The 16,701-nt window shown below is 37.4% G+C and overlaps 1 protein-coding gene across 1 annotated transcript; it reads right to left on the bottom strand.

Moving 5' to 3' along the window:
• Positions 1-2,952: 2,952 nt before the first annotated feature.
• LOC112562806 (EF-hand domain-containing protein 1-like) lies at positions 2,953-13,396 on the bottom strand. The gene is given in 12 exon segments (XM_025236314.1): positions 2,953-4,710; positions 5,753-5,919; positions 5,922-5,944; positions 6,509-6,599; positions 6,858-7,152; positions 7,539-7,679; positions 8,608-8,949; positions 9,476-9,703; positions 10,372-10,508; positions 11,114-11,264; positions 11,781-12,002; positions 13,238-13,396. Coding segments are annotated over 12 exon segments (1,923 nt in total). The 5' UTR covers positions 13,286-13,396; the 3' UTR covers positions 2,953-4,632.
• Positions 13,397-16,701: the final 3,305 nt, after the last annotated feature.

Below are 16,701 nucleotides of genomic sequence, written 5' to 3'. Positions count from 1 at the left end.
GCAGAAAATGACGTCATATATAAGAGAAAGGAGTTTGACCTCTATGGCCTAGTGAGCGGTTGAAGCAGCGGTCGTCGTCCGCCATAACTCTCACCATGACATCCTCTCAACGTGAGCCTCTTCCACAAGATTTACTCTATAAACGAGAACGAGGCTGCGCCTGACTGACATGACAGCTTTCGTACTCCACAATTGTCTCTTTATATACTTTATATACTTGGCTGTACGTGCAGTGGATGTGCAGGTTGTGCCTGTGTTCATCATTCACTCAACTTTACTGTCTGCTGTGCTTGTGTGACCGACTGTAGGACTCATGTCCAGTTTGGTTCTGTAGCCATTCTTCTGGGCGTTGCCAGTGGCAACAATTACTTGGTCAGCTTCAGCGTTCTGTATGTATGGAAACATTAACCTCTCGTTAGAGTAGTTTGCTAGCTTGCAGTTCTTTTAATTATTAATGACTTTGCTGCACGACAATTATTCTGGTTTCACTGTATCTTTCTCCAACTCCTTTGTTCCCACATCTACTGTTCAAGTTGTCGACGATGATTTGCTCAACTTATAACGCAAGTAACTGTTGTCTCTTCTAGAAAATCTTTCCAGCTTATCACATTCTTTTCACCTGTAAAAGTTTATAGTTTATTTCTTTTAAATTTGTATTACACATTTAGGAAATTTACTAACTACATATAAATTATTTACAACCACAACCTTTGTATGTGCCTTCGTGTTATTTTTAACTATACTGTTATTTTGTGACCAGGACACATACTATTCCACTGGACGTTCGATACATTCCAGTAACTATTTTGGAGAACATAATTGGGGAAATCCTTTTTGACCATTGCACATTCATTTCTATCAATGGAAGGCCCCGATAAAGGCTTCGTTTTGCAGACAGCATTCTTTTAATCGTGGGAACCAACAAATTAATGATTTGGAAGACCTTACAAACGGGTTGATAGTGAACGCCTCTATGCGATGAAGACCAGCACTGACAAGAGCAAAGTCATGGTTAACATCAACGACAACATCAAAGTAATGATCAGATCTACTTGAACTGACAACCACCTTTTCAACGATGGCATTTACACTCCAGGCATCCTCATCAGGATCGGAATAACAATAGAGTCAATGGCCAGGATAAAAGATTTGTTGCAGAAACACCATCTGATTAGGTTTGCTACCAAGTATTCCATTCCCTCTTTCATTTTTTCTTTCTGTTCTGCTCTGTATACAACCTTCATAAAAGAAAACAAAGCAGTAGAAGATAATGGAGCTTCGCTATAAAGTTCACTAAGTTGAGCAGAATGTGTAGGGTCGGCTGCTTGAGGAAAAAAAATGATGTCAGGAGGCGGCCTAGTTATCGACCAAAATTGCAAACTTACCTGACATGGGAAAGTCGAAATAAGCGACAAAGAAATAAGAGATACTTGACATTATTATTTTTTTTTTTTTTTTTTTTTTTGGTTTAAAAAATCTAAAAGCCGAAAACCTTTATCTGTTACCAGACCTTTACGTGGATTGCTATTTGTTTTGTTTTGTTCTTTTACCGGGGAGGATCGAAACGTACGTGTGTGTTGGGGGGATGTGGGGGGAAGTCAGGATGGGTAGAATGCTTGATCGTTTCTGTTATATGGACTTGCATGCATCTAGCTCTGTACGATATTTAACCAAATATTGATGTAATCCTACAGACACATATTTGTTTGATTGTAACGAGTACTATCCGTTCATTAATTTTTTTCCCACCATTCAAGGTGGGCTCAAAGCGCTTTACTTGAAAACAAACAAAAAACACATACATGATAGGAATGGATGTTGGTTTCACAAAAAAAAAAGTTGTAGAATCACTATATTTGTGATCTTCGTCTATCACAGTCTACAGCTGATAGACACAGACAACACTGTCAAACTGCATGATGATGATGATGAGCCAGTTAGGCGAAGGGACATCACTCTCATCAATCAAGTGTCATGCCTGCCACTAACTTCAATTCAAAGTCTTAAAGAATATATGGCGCTGGGTTCTGCAGCTTTCCGTAATCTTCGGACTTTATGGAGTCCTCACTGTCAATAACACGAGTTTCCTACAATGGCAGCAGCTGTTCCTTATTATCTGCCGCTGCTACGACCAGGGACAAGAATGCCCTTACCCATCTCTAACCCTCCCAGTGATACAGGTAGTATACAGACATTTGCTCTCAGGTCTGAACTGAGTATTTGGCGCAGATCGAAAAAGCAAACAGCAGGAGACTGTCCAGATTATTAACTGTGTGATGAACATAGCTTTTTCGAGCAAACGTCTATTCTAGCTCAACGGATTTTGATTTTTATTAGTCTTTGAATGTAAAACAATATCAGTTACAATGTCTACATATTTTTAGAATAATTAATTTCACACATATTAAGCCAACCAAGTCATTGTACCCAACAAATACTATACGACGCCAGCACCGCATTATTTTAATATCTTTATTTACAGACACTTAATTGATGGTCTTTCGAGTTTCGATAAATTCATATACTTTTATGGCTGTTTTGTATGAGGTCTTGAATCGTTGGTTAAAGGGATTGAAAAGGCAATATAAAACTGCTTAGAATCTCGTAAAAAGTATGATCAGTTTGAATCTTGTCTATTTTCGAGTCTGTTCATGTGGAGAAAGTAGAATGTTTTATAGGATGTTAATTGTGTTTAAAAGAAATTACACGGAACTCTTTCGTTTGCTTCAACGAGTCTCTTCCTCTGATGATGTCAACTCGATCCCAGTGTGAGCTGATGCAATGATACGGTTGGACATTGCTCATAGCCATATATCTTGCTTATTGTTATCACTAACATATATCACTAATCCAACTAACGACACCACATGCAGGTCACTTGAGTTCAAATCCTAATAATGACCGACACTTTCTCTCCCTTGCTGACGTCACGCAGTACACCACAGCCATATCACCGCCATCACAGCCTTTAATTGCTATATATCTTTACACAACTCAACCGAGTGAAAAAGACTAAAAACACCGGTGCACCCACTTCTACTCACAGCGATGAGGAAGCGCGGTTGTTCTATGTATCTCATGTGTCAGTTCTGTCATTCAACTAGCTGACTGTAACATATCTTCAAATTCTTAAGGTTTCTGTTTTAGTAAATTAACTTATTTCTTGTTTTTTATATGTCATGAAAAATTATGATCTTAATGACATGACATTGGCTAGGAATTCACATGGCTGATGCTCCCATACTTCCTAAAAGATGCAGGTAGGTGTGAGGTCACAGATAACCACAGAATATTGTGCCAAATGATTGTAAAGGTGACTGAGTGATATTCTCTTGAAATCAACATTCACAGAAAATCTAGTTCAATTGTTATGCTAACAGAATATATGGTTATCAATAATTACTCCTTTCAAACTGACTGATTCAATAGAGGAAGTCTATATATTTTGCTTATAACTTCATTTTGCAAGTGACAAGAAGGACTGGACCTAATGGTATAACCAAATGCTCTCTTCCCTCACTCTTTGAATCTTTAGTGATCACTGAAAAAAATTCCCTACACTTTCCCACCTTCTTTAGTAATTCCTGGACTTAGAAATTGAACAAACCACATGTACTCTCTGTGTATGTAGCACTTGGGCTGGCCTAGCCAGTTCTCATTTAGTGCACTGGTTTCCTTCCCCATAATTTCCCACACTCTTAGTAAAACAAATCGCTACAAAGTGGAAGAAAACTGCTTTCCATTCTTACAGCCAGTCAACGTATGCAGCCAGCCAGCTGACCAAGATTATTTTTTCAATCTACTGTTTTATGTAATCTATGTTCTTGTTCTGTTTTTAAATAGTGTATGTCATTTTGTTTAAAGCAGCAGCATCATGTACCATGCTAATTATAAAATGATTGAATAATAATGAGACAAGCTAATATCAACTCTAATGTTTTATTACAAATAAAGATTTCTTTCTCCTTCTGCATCATCTTTATTTATAGCTACACAAAAAGTGATAATTGCATAAATTGCATGATATCAAAATATGTCCAAATAAATACAATAGAAAATTTCTGTCAAGAAAGTTAAATTGTCTGTGCTGCATTTTGTTCATAGTTTTTTCGCCTATAGCATGGTAAAAATAAATGGGTCTTCTGCACAGTGACAGTTAAAAAGTCTTCCATATAAATAAGCCAAATGAAAGATATTTTCTCATTGAGAGGTACAAGGAGACAATATGTTTCAGGGGAAAATGAACTCTCAACTGCAGCTAGAAAATAATGTGGGTTAAAAATGATAGACAAGAAAGAAATCTTTTCCTTTCTGAAACCTACATTTACTGGTAAATGTGAATGATTCACAAGAAAGTATGATGTCTGTGCTCTTGTACAAGTTATTCACATCATTAAGAAACAACCTGAAAACAAAGCTGTTTTAAACTTTCAGAAACTATTGTTGTCACATTTCTTTCCAACCTGGTCTGTTTCTTTAACATAATTGTATAATATGTAAACAAACATAGTTATGTGTCCTTTCAAGTGAGGAAGCAAATACTCAGTGATGATTTCTTGTTCATCATAAAGGCTGCCTGCAAACACCTAGTGATTCAGCCGGTTTTGAGTTCAATCACTGTATGTGACAGCATTACGAGCTTTCAACAAAGCAACGCAAATCTTCCAAGCTGATTTTGCCTTGCTCATCTGATGATATTTTCTGTACAACCTGTTAAAAGAAAATTATGAACTTTAGCATAATTTGTATCTAAAGGCGTGTTTAAATGTTTTAACATTCTCTAACTTTTCATCTCTTAAACCCACTTCAATATGTGTCTTCTTCTTGATCTTTTCCTTTAAGTTTATCCAGTATCCCCCACAATATGTAGCTCTTGAACATCAAAGCAATTTTGTTACTTGCTTACTTATGTATCTCTTGAACATTGCAGTATTTAGTACATTTTTATTTATGTAGTCTTTTCTATGCAGCTCTTGAAAAAAACTGTTCTGCTAAAACCGAAAATAGTCTTAAATGACTTCACTTCTCTGGGTGTCCTTCCTCTAAAAGACAGACTTTTAATAAATGCATTTTCATTTACAAAATACTGACGGGTAAACTATTGCCAAGACTCTCTCGACTATTTTCCTCTAATAACACTAGAACCTCTCCAAAACTGAATATTCCCATTCCTAGATTAGACTTTTTAAAATCAAGCTTGAAGTACTTATGGAGCATGCTATGGAGCATGCTATGGAACAGCCTCCCTCTCCATCTTAAGTGATTGAACTCCCTGAACTGCTTTCAACGCCATCTACCTAAATACTTTCAAGACAGCTAGATGAGGCCTCTAGAGATACCTCCCAACTCCAGGAAACCTTGTAAATATATATATTATTTTCTTAACCACCTTTGTACATATCCACCTTCCTTTATGTTTACTACAAATTATTCTACAATACTCAATTACTTCATTTACTTAGTTTTTCACCCTGTAAAGAGCAATGCAAAATGGAAAAAAGCATTTTCTTGCTTATTTTACCTCTCGTTAACAAAGAATTTTTATTGTCATTGTTTGAAATATTTATTATTTATGTTACTTATTTATGTAGCTTTTAATTGGTTCTTCCCTGTTTGACTTCTCTGTGGCTGCAATCATGCACATAAGCTAAAACAACTTCTGCAGCAATGCTTGGTGAAAGGAACATGATGGTCACAGCCACATTACACAGCAAACATGATGATCACAGCCACAACATACAACAAAACTTACTGCTGCTATTACGTCATCATCCACAGGTAGTTGTAGTCGATAACAAAGATCCCTCATGTTCTCCCTGCTAATATAGCCTGTTCGTGCAGTGTTGTACCGAAGGAACATCTCATCTACACGAGGCTTGTCTGTGATGGCAATTCTCTTTAGCTGTGCCAGCACTTGCTTACAAGCACATCCAGATCCCCAGGCCTTAAGCACACACATGCACACAAATGCTGTAGACTTAAATAATAGACTTAATAGACAAATATATTCAAAGTTTCATCTTTCGCAAATATAATCTTTAAACACATATTTTTTTCTAGATATGTTTACATAAGTGCTAAAATAAGACTAAAATTCAAAGAAAAATGGAACATTGTTCAGATGTAATATCCAACTTGAGAAGGATGCACATTTCTTTAAAAAAAAAGTGACAGTGTGTAAACATGCTTTTTAATCTTTTTCATGTCAGATACGAACCCAGCCCCAGAGTACAAAAAGCAGCTAATATTGTTCATGAAGATTAGAAGCAGAGATATAATGGGGCAAAAGTACTTCAGTGTGGCATACGTGAGCTAGTGACAAAAGCAAAACGAATATTAGAAAGTGCTCTGTCTGGTGGAACAAAGGAGTTATAAGGAAGAAAACTGATTTTGACATCTAGGAGAAGTGGTTCATGTAGATGAAAAATTTGGATGCTTGTTAGCAGTCTATAGTAAATTACAAAAGTCATGGAAGGAAGAGATATAAATGTTGAAGGCAAACACTCACTCTCTCTTAACTTTCATCAGTCCACCTTTGATGGTCTCTTTGGCTGTTTGTTCTCCCGTGAGTTTCTGCCTGATTGATTCTATTGTATTTTCTGCATAAATGACAAAGGAAGGAAACCTTAAAAAGTATGACATATTAGGCCAGCAAAATTCCAAGCAGTACTGAAAGCATTTATTCATAGACTGCAATCTGAGACAGAAATCTATTCCATGATACATGAAACTGTGTGTTTGTTGCCTCGTCATCTAAAACATCATATGGTGCTTATCCAATAGTTTTATGTGATCTAATACTTTGATTTTATAATTGTTCTGCATATTCATCAAAGCAGACAACAATACTTCAGTACCTGGAAACTGGTGGGCATGTTCTTCCATGTACTTCAGCACATACTGATCAGCATTGACAATTATAAAACGAAAACCAAAGCACTCAATTCTAGCTCCAATGTAAAAATCTTGAGGTCCATAATACACAGGTGAGTTAGGTGTGCTGTTGGGCTTGGCCACACGTGTTGGCTCCAGGAACTTGCCACCAATGATCCCAGAGTTACGGATGGGTGGTTCATAAATACTCAACATCTCATCAGCCAGGCGATAGGAAATGATGAAGCGCCGGCCAACATCTTCTGGACGCATGGTGTCCTTTACATCAGAGGTCAAACAATATAGTAGTCAGCTTTATATTTCCCATTGCTCGTATTTCATGGCATGACTTCACTTTGTAAACTGATTTCATCAAGCAAACTTTATGCCTCTAAATTTTATTGCTTTTTTCATGCATTGATAAACAAGTCTTTTCTATCCGACTATGAGAAGAAAGAAAAAAAATCCACACTTTAAGTATCTCCCATTTCCTATAGTAACCAAACACAAGAATGCTCTCCAATTCTACATGTACTTGCACACAAACACACATACACAAATGCCCCACATGAACAAATATCAGTAACTGACTTCCTTTTAAATCACATCTATACTTCTCTAAACAAGCGTGCACAAGGACAGGGATTCATAGCATAACTGCTCACCATCACGGCCTCAAAACGCAGCACGTTCTTATCATTTTCTAGCAATTTGATAAAGTCCTTTTTTGGTGGCTTTGGGATTAAGGTAAGGCATGACTGCATCGAGTCCTCCAATGTACCAAAACTGTTGTAAGGAGGGATTTCCTGCACAAGATCCAATGTAATATATATGTTAAATGCCCAGTTTAATATATGCAAAACTACAAGTCACAGGTTGTTTTATGACTTGTAAAATCACTTGATTATTTGATTGTTACTGCTTCTAAAGACTGCCCAAATATTTCTAATTACTCTTTAGGTTTAGGATAAATAAAGTGTTACTGTATTCATGTAGTTCTGTTAAAGCTACATAGATGCAGTGGAAAATATATTGCCCTCAAGGAATTAAAATAACAGGTAGTAGATTTGTATGCATGTGTGTGCATCTTTTGTTTAGTTTATCACTTATGGGAGCTCTCAACAAAGGAAATTTTCTATTTCTGCTGTGGGCAGAAGTGGACAATAAATATGTATAAACAAGCATTTGTTTGTGTGTACACACTTGTACATATATGCATATGAGTGTGCAAGTTAGAGTGATCCTGAAAAAAGTTATAAAATTTCAGAGAAAGGTGAAACATGTAGTTATTACAAAAGAAGATATGTTTCTTTAAAACAATAATGACAAGCCAGTGAAATATTGTCTCCCTCCAAAACAAATGAGTTTGTGTACACAAAATATATACAATTCAGTTGTTTTACAGGCAGCACTACTGAAACTGATGTTTTAAATCTTGTACATTGTGTTGATCTGTGATGTGTTTTCAGTGTTTAAGATGTTTTCTTAAGCAGTATAATATCTGGTTTATCTTTAATGTTTATTATGTTTATATTAAGTTTATATTAATGTTTATATTAAGATGTTTTCTTAAGCAGTATAATATCTGGTTTATCTGTGAAAGTTATTATTTATTGGCTATCTGTTGAAATGGCACTATAACCAAATGGAATTATTGTGTATTTCATTTTACAGGATGTAGGTCGTAAAATCATGACAAGATATTAAAACCAAAAGCATTCATCAATAGCTTACCATCTTTGGCAGTTCCTTTGAAACACCTTTGACATCCATAGGAGTAAAATCTGTTATGCCAAAATGTTGATAGTAGAATGCTTTTGTGAAGTTATCGAGATCATAGATCAAAAATCTTCGGCCATATATGTTCACTGTCTGACCAATCTTAAAGTCTTTAGGGGTGAAGTACTCCTTGATCTCATTTGCACTATGCTCCATTACAGCAGCTGGGAAAGAGGATGGGACATCATTACGGTTCTTGGGAATCTTGTGGCGACCAATGAGGACAGGGAAAGGATCATGGCCATCATTGGGGAGATGAACTTCCCGCACCTCCAAAGTGTCATCCACCAGGTAATACTGTGAAAGAAAATGAGAGGATGCCTCAGACTCTATAAAATTTATACAAATAATCTAACTGACCCCTCTTTGCAACAGCCTGATTAAAAAGACATCTTCATCGTCTGCTTTTTCTTATTGCTGTTATCTTCCTCAGGACAGCTTGTTTGGAAATTTGATGCTATCTAATGCCTCTAAAGTTGATGAAAGGAAAGTTACATCAAGAAGAATTAAAATCTTTGAACAGGTACCTTCATCCTTCCATTTTAAGGGATGTAAGTAAATCTGGTAAAAATATGGTTCACCTATTTAAATAATCAGATTTATTTAATAAGATTTCATTCCTTTTTAATCCACATAGTTTTGGGTAAAATTCTTTGAATACAACAGATATGCTTGTAGGGCTTGCACCTGATAGTCGCTGAATGGCTTGGACATACTTATCCTCAATGGGCTCAAAGAGTTTTAAAAAAATTGTTCATATGTTGCTGGCTTGGCGCTAAATACAAATGCCTCCACCACCACCTTAAAGGATTGATTGACTCACATTGATGATGAACTGTCGAACCTCTCCAAACATGTTGTTTCGGTCATCCCAAACGGAAAAGAAGCGTAACACCTTGCGGTCAAGCTCAAGAAACTGCTTGAGCTTGTCAAAGGATGATGGTGTAGTGAATGTACGTGGAGCAGCTGCTTTTTTACGCTGCTCAATGTATGGATCCACAGGTGTTTCTTCTGGTGGATTAACCACGATGCCCTCACTTTCCAAGAAGTCCTTTTTGGATGTGAAAATGTAAAGTAGTAAATACTGTATTAAATATATAAGCACTACATATATGACCTACGGGTCATGAAAAATATAAATAAAAATGTCTACTGTATCACATTGTATCACATTGTTTCACATGTATCACATTGTTTCTGGCAATTACTGTACTATATTTTTATCTATTATCTTTAGTAATGGATAAGGACACTTCTTTGTCATGAAATAAGACACAGCATTTTCAAACAGTTTAATAAACAAATTAGAATTGATGCAAACCGTCTTCATGGCAAAAAAAAAAAAACAGTAGGCACTATGACTAAACGTTTGATTATGCCAAATATTTGTTTTAACCCTCTGAACCTCTAGCTCCCCAAACTTTCAAAAGCATAACCCAAAGATCCCTGACTATTTAGAAAACATTTATATTTAATCTGAGAACTGAAAACACCCACAAAAGGACATAATAAGCCTGGTTAAGCTAATGGAGTGTAAATTTTTTCCTAATGATTGAGTAAAGCTTGTGACCTGTGTACACTTTCACTTCATAAACAGAATAGCAAAACTAAGTTTGGGAAGCTGAAGTTTAGCACTAATATATTAAAAACACAGAACCATAAAAAATTTAGGAAATGTGCTGAGAACATTTTTCTGATAGATTAGCTCTGATAACTTACCATTGTGAATTTGTCACAGCTGACCACATGAAAGACTCTACCATAAAAGGTGACATTTATTCCATTGTTAATGTCCTTCCAGTGCCAATTATCGCCCCTGTCATTTTTGGGCAGTCGTTGTCGCTTTATAAGAGCTCCTGTAACACATAGTAGGTGGTGCTTCATTACATTTTGACTAGTATTCTACTGGTAAAGTATCAAATCAAATCAAATCAGACTTTATTGTCTGTCAAGGAGACCCAAAACAGAAATCTTTCTTTTGCTCACAAGGGCAGGCATACATACTCATACAGACATTTAACACACACAGTTAGGAGTAAAGATACATTATCATGGTAGTTTGGATCTCCGTCAAATGGTACTTTACAATACTTTATATTTCTTTATATATTTTTTTTAAATGCATTGGCATTGCAGATTGCAACAAAATGTGTCTGAACTATACACAGTTTTCATCAAAAAAAAAGCAGGAATTTTCTACATAAAACTAAATTAATTCTGGTCTAATTTAATAACTTGTAGCATGGATGGGAAAGTGTTTATGTCCTTAAAGCTAGTAAATTAAATTTATTAACCATTACAAAATGGTGCATGCATAGATGTACTGACAGATAGATATATGGTAAGACTAATGAAGAGGAATGCAAAATGAAAAGAATCAATGAAGTCCAAGTGTGGAAATAGTGATGGATGAATAAACATAATAGTGAAAAGAAACCAATGTAAAGGATTTATAAAGTACCCTGTGGTATGCCACTGTTGTCCACTTGTGGCTCAATGACTGCAATGCTGTCATCTTCCAGATAATAGTAAATATCCACAGGTCGCACCCGGTAATATTCATTGGGAGATTCATGAACAGTCTGCTTGAAATAGGCCCTGAACCTCAGAACCTTATGAAACAGACACTATACATTGTTACATTTATTCCACCTTAGTGTACTAATAAAAAAAATTAAACAAAATGTCTCTAAATAGAAAACTGCAACACATAGTAAGGCACTTTGTGTGTTTTGGTTATGGACTTAATCAAAGGGAAAGATTTTTACTGTGGACATTTTTACTACAGGTCCTCAAGTAAGGTGACCAAACATTTCGGGGGCGAAAGCGGGACACGTGCCGATGATGGTGTCGTCACCGTCAAAGAACGCCGAAAAAAGTGATTTTTAAAGACAACCGGGACATTTGATGGACTTCCAGAAAGCCAGAAAGCGGGACATTGGGCGTTCCGCCCGATATTCAGGCGGGACACGAGGTCAAAAGCGGGACTGTCCCGCCAAATGCGGGACGTCTGGTCACCTTACCTCAAGTGAATAGTTTCACTGGATAAACTGTGTGTTCAACTTTCAAGAGCATGTGAACCAATGTGTTAATAGAGATCCATTACAAAAAAGTCAAATTTAAAATACCTTTTTGTCCCAAGCAACATGAGCTGGTATAAAGTCCTGAGGAGGAGCTTGCTTAGCTTGGCCATAAGTGAGAGTGGGATTAAAGTTGGCGAGTTCATCAAGCTCAGACTCATTCAGCTGGTTGTAAACTATAGGTTTTCCTCCAATGCCAATTTCTGGTCGTTTTGCTAGAGCATAACCATTTTTGTAACCTAGGGTTTGGCTCAAGTGAAATTTGTTGTGCTGGAATAAAAATAAATGAAATCTTTCTCAATACTCTATTTAATGATTAAATAATGAATTAAATAGTTTAATTAAATACTAATTCTGCTTGAAAGGCAAATTTTGTAGCCAATATTACTTCTAATTTGCAAATGTAAAAACTCCAATCTGTGCCTTTGTGCTATCAAGGATGGACTAGTGTCTCTTTTAGCTGAAATTCCCAAGCATCTTCTTGACAGACTTCGGATAAAGGATCCAGAATAACGCTGCTTGCCTCATTTGTAGACCACCTAGATATGAACATATACTTCACCTATAATTTGCTCTCTTCACTGGCTGCCAAGTGCTGCTATATAATTCTAAAAACTTTTCCCCTTTGACTTAATCTGCTGTTTCTGGCTGTTTCTGGGTATCTCTACAAACTCACTCCCATCACACCCTCTTGACCTTTTCACTTATCTTCTGACACCAAGCTTTTGCAAGACCCACTGACTAAGACAAAGACATATGGACAGAGGTCTTTCTCCTAACAAGCCCCACCAATTGGGAACAGATTACCCATCTGATTCTCTTACCACTTTAAGTCCAAACTTAAGATACATCTTTTCAGAACGACTTCAAAGTGACCCTGTCCTGAACCTGAGTTTGCATGTATGTTTGTATTTTACTTGTGTATGAGTAGCATCTGTAGTAAGAGCGTATGTGTTATATATGCAAATACAGGTGCATGGCTGTTTATGATGTAGTCTATATATCATTTATGTAAAGCCTTCTGAGCAAAACAAATTTGAAAAAGCACTATAGAAATCCTCATCAATGATGATGTTGTTGCTTTATTATTATTATTAAACTTTTACTGCTGCTTTCTTAAGAATTTGATTTAAAAATAATTTTAATACCATAGTCTTTAAAGTGCTTATGCAATGTATCACAACAATAAAAAGACTACTGAAAAATTACGGAAAGTCTTTCATAACTTTCTTTGATCGGTTAAGTTGTCCCTTTCTTATAATTCTTGTTTACTGCGACCCCTTTTGATTCCTGTTTGTTCAATATAAATTAATCACCGATTTTATTAGTATGAATGTTCAAATCAACAGTGGTTTGTAAAATTATGTTCGAAGTTTTGGCTAATAGAAAATACAAAATAACTAGGAACTATGGAAAATCTATATTCAGTCTGCTTGTTCCCTTCGAATGGTATATATATCAATATCATCGCTAAAATTAAATATGATTGACAAGCACATGCTCACCGTTGGATCTGTAAAAGTATTTCCAGGGAGAAAAGGTAAACCTTCCATTCTCTGTGTTGTCTAAAATACACAGAAGACTGACATCAAGACTCCGCTTAGCTGATGTCTGTGTTGCTCTCATACGGCGTTGTCAACCCTTGCCAAGCAAATATTTTTCTCGCGGATTCTCGCGAGTGTGTCCACCATGCAGAGATTCGTGAGAGGTTAGATAACAGCTTTCTATCTACGCCTGTTTGATAGTTGCTTTACCTTCTGATGTCTAAGTACAGGGTTAAAAAAATAAACAGTTTTACAATTGCATTACACTTTAAAATACACACAGAGGGAGATAATGGCGCATAGTGATTGCTCAGAAGCATGCTCTTCCGTTTTTTTTGGTTTTTCTCCAGGTAATCGACAAGCGGTAATTGCATTGATTAGCATAATAGTTATTACTCGTCATAGATAAACCCATCGTTTGGACTATGGGCAAGGCATCTTTCTTGGGCTATCGGATGTGGTGTGACATTTGGCCCGGTCATGAAAGGCTTTCAAACTCCTGGGTTTTGTGCCCAATCTGTTGGCGTTACGGAAGTCAAGCAGACGAAATTTCGCGCATGCGTACGCTGGATGTAATATTCCCTGTGTACCCACTAATATACACGTCCGTGCTGTACCCGTGGTGTATCCACGAATCTGTATAAACCGACACAGCGCGGCTTTCAAATCCAGGCGCCCAGGCCCGCTCTCGAAGGGGCCCCGCGCTAGCCCTAGTCCGCGACTCTTTTATCTTTATGACTCTACCTGTTTGTAAAACACACGTTGTGACCAACGTTCTGACGTCTTCTTCACGTTCCAAACCCGACAATAATAAAGCAGTTTATTAGGTTTCAAGCAGTGTCACACTAATTATTTCGTCACAATTATTTCGCTTTAAGACAAACGCGCTAACTGTCTTACTACAATTAAAAACGTTATTTCGTGAATTGATCCAGCCTATCTTACACTGTATATAAGTCAGCTGCTTAGGCATCTATCAATACACTCCACACTTACCCAGCCCGCCCGGATATAAATCTGCCCCTAGTCCCGTGGTGTATCTGAAACTTAAGGGTCTACTGGGTCTCGGATTTGAGTTGGGGCAGTAAGGATATAACTCACAAGTATTAACATGTTTGGCCATTGCGTTTAACATATTTTTTAAATTAAGCTCGTCGATGTCTGAAGTCATATTAATTGCTACCCATATTGCTCAATCGCTTGGATTATATTAGTACTGCACACTCACGCAGCTTCGATCCACTCCCTCGCTCTCACTAAACAAATCGAGTATCTGTATGAATAAGCGAAAACAAGATAAATGATGGTAAAACAGTAAATTCGTGCCAACAGCCTGTGGCCTCGTTTGTCTCCCACCACATCACGAACTTATAATCTATGGTGTCAGAATTCAATTTATTGCTATTCTTCCTGGTTCCAACATCAATCAAATTAGAAATTGCGAACAGTATAATTGATTCCATTGAAAACGGTTATATAGTCTTCCTTTGTGTTGTCCTGGTTACACTATGGACGCTTTTCGTAATTCCACTTTTTGTATCGGTCTTAATTGCTGTCAGCATAGCCAAGGCACAAAAAGGCCATACACTCACAATCCTCAGGAGCATGCTCTTAGAAACATGGACAGCATACGAGGGACAGGAAAACAATTAAACAAGTAACATATGAACTATAAAAGAATAAACAACCGAACTAAACAAAGAATAAAGTCAAATAAAGAAAACATAGACGAACCAAATAACAAGAACAATTTAAGAACTGATCGAGATCGAGTAGCATGATGTTGCAAAAAGAATGGTGTGAAAAAGGACATAAACTTATCATCCTTAATTGTCATCTATTTCTTCCTCTTGTTATCTTCTTACATTCTTCATATCCTCGATCGTGTGATCTTTTCAACCTTGTCCTTGTTCTTGTCGCTGTATTTTTTCAAAGTCATCTCATTTTTCCGCGCCCTTCCGCTCCTGTGTGTGTGCGGAGTCTCAACCGTTCTACTTTTCGTCCTCCCTTCATTTCTTCGTTCCTTCGTTTTCATCGTCTGGTCAACGAGGCAGCTCGGACTGTGAACCAGAGGGTCCTCGTGCACGTCGGACGGACGGTGAAGTGGTGGTCAGCGCGAGAGAGTCTCGTAAGGCCACAGAAACTGGGAGACAGTGTCAACAGAGTACATGTTCTTCATCTAACGTTAGGCATGAAAGATTCAGGGGTAAAAACTCTGACAGTACTGCGCCGGTTTCTTTTAATTGTTATCTCCCTTCCGCCCCTGTGTGTGTGTGTGCGGAGTCTCAACCGTTCTACTTTTCGTCCTCCCTTCATTTCTTCGTTTTCATCGTCTGGTCAACGAGGCAGCTCAGACTGTGAACCAGAGGATCCTCGTGCACGTCGGACGGACAGTGAAGTGGTGGTCAGCGCGAGAGAGTCGCGTAAGGCCACAGAAACTGAAGGAGGGTCAACATGTAGTTAGCATGAAAGATTCAGGGGTAAAACGGGGGGTAAAACTCTGAGTACTGCGCCGGTGTTCTTTTATGTACTCCCTTCCGCCCCATTGTGTGGTGTGGGCGGCGGCGGTTTCTTTTAATTGTTATCTACAGCACGTTCGGGTCCTCCCGTCGACTTCGAGGCGCTAGAGCAGAGTGGTTATGAAAGATTCAGGGGTAAGAACTCTGACAGTACTGCGCCGGTTTCTTTTAATTGTTATCTCCCTTACTAACATTTTGCATTGCTTTTTTTTTTTTTTTTTGATTAGTCCTGTTTTTTTGCGCGCGTATTTCTCCCATCACTTTTTTTCTCATTTTCATCTACATGTGATTAAACCTTATTTGTACCATTCATTTTATTTTTGCTGTGGTCTACGTCATTTAAAGGCTTGATGGGTACGTCGATCGTGTCCGCCTCTGGGCGAGTGTGCTCGTGCTGGCTGTGTGAGCGGTTTTCGAGCATCTATCTGGTGACGGTGGGGACAAATTAATCCGCGACAATTTATATGGGATTATACAGTGAATTTTCACGCTCATGGAGATATTGACGGCATACGATGGATAAAAGGAAAAACAACTATGCAGACAAGTAATAAAAGACAAACATATATGCCATTAGGCACACATTTCTCTCAGAGTGCGACAGTTATTCCTAGGGCTTCCCAGATGCTCACGTTTTCTCCTCCTTTAATTATCATTATTCCAGTGCAAATTAAATATATCCACCCTACTGAGTCTCTCTACTCGATTCATGACACTCTTAATTAGTTCTTGTTACGTGATTCAGTTGCCTCGACCAAGACATATGAACGTGAAAAGGAGTTGGAATATCACTGCTGAGTCGCAACAATAAGGTTTTTAAAAAGCAGAAGAAAAGTTAGCATTTTATGGTTTCCCGATAATTTTATAAAAACGTTAAAGATGAAAATTGACTAATAACTTTTGATA

The sequence above is a fragment of the Pomacea canaliculata genome, linkage group LG4, assembly GCF_003073045.1.
Source record: "Pomacea canaliculata isolate SZHN2017 linkage group LG4, ASM307304v1, whole genome shotgun sequence".
Lineage (NCBI taxonomy): Eukaryota > Metazoa > Mollusca > Gastropoda > Architaenioglossa > Ampullariidae > Pomacea > Pomacea canaliculata.
This window is presented reverse-complemented; position numbering and strand designations above follow the sequence as displayed.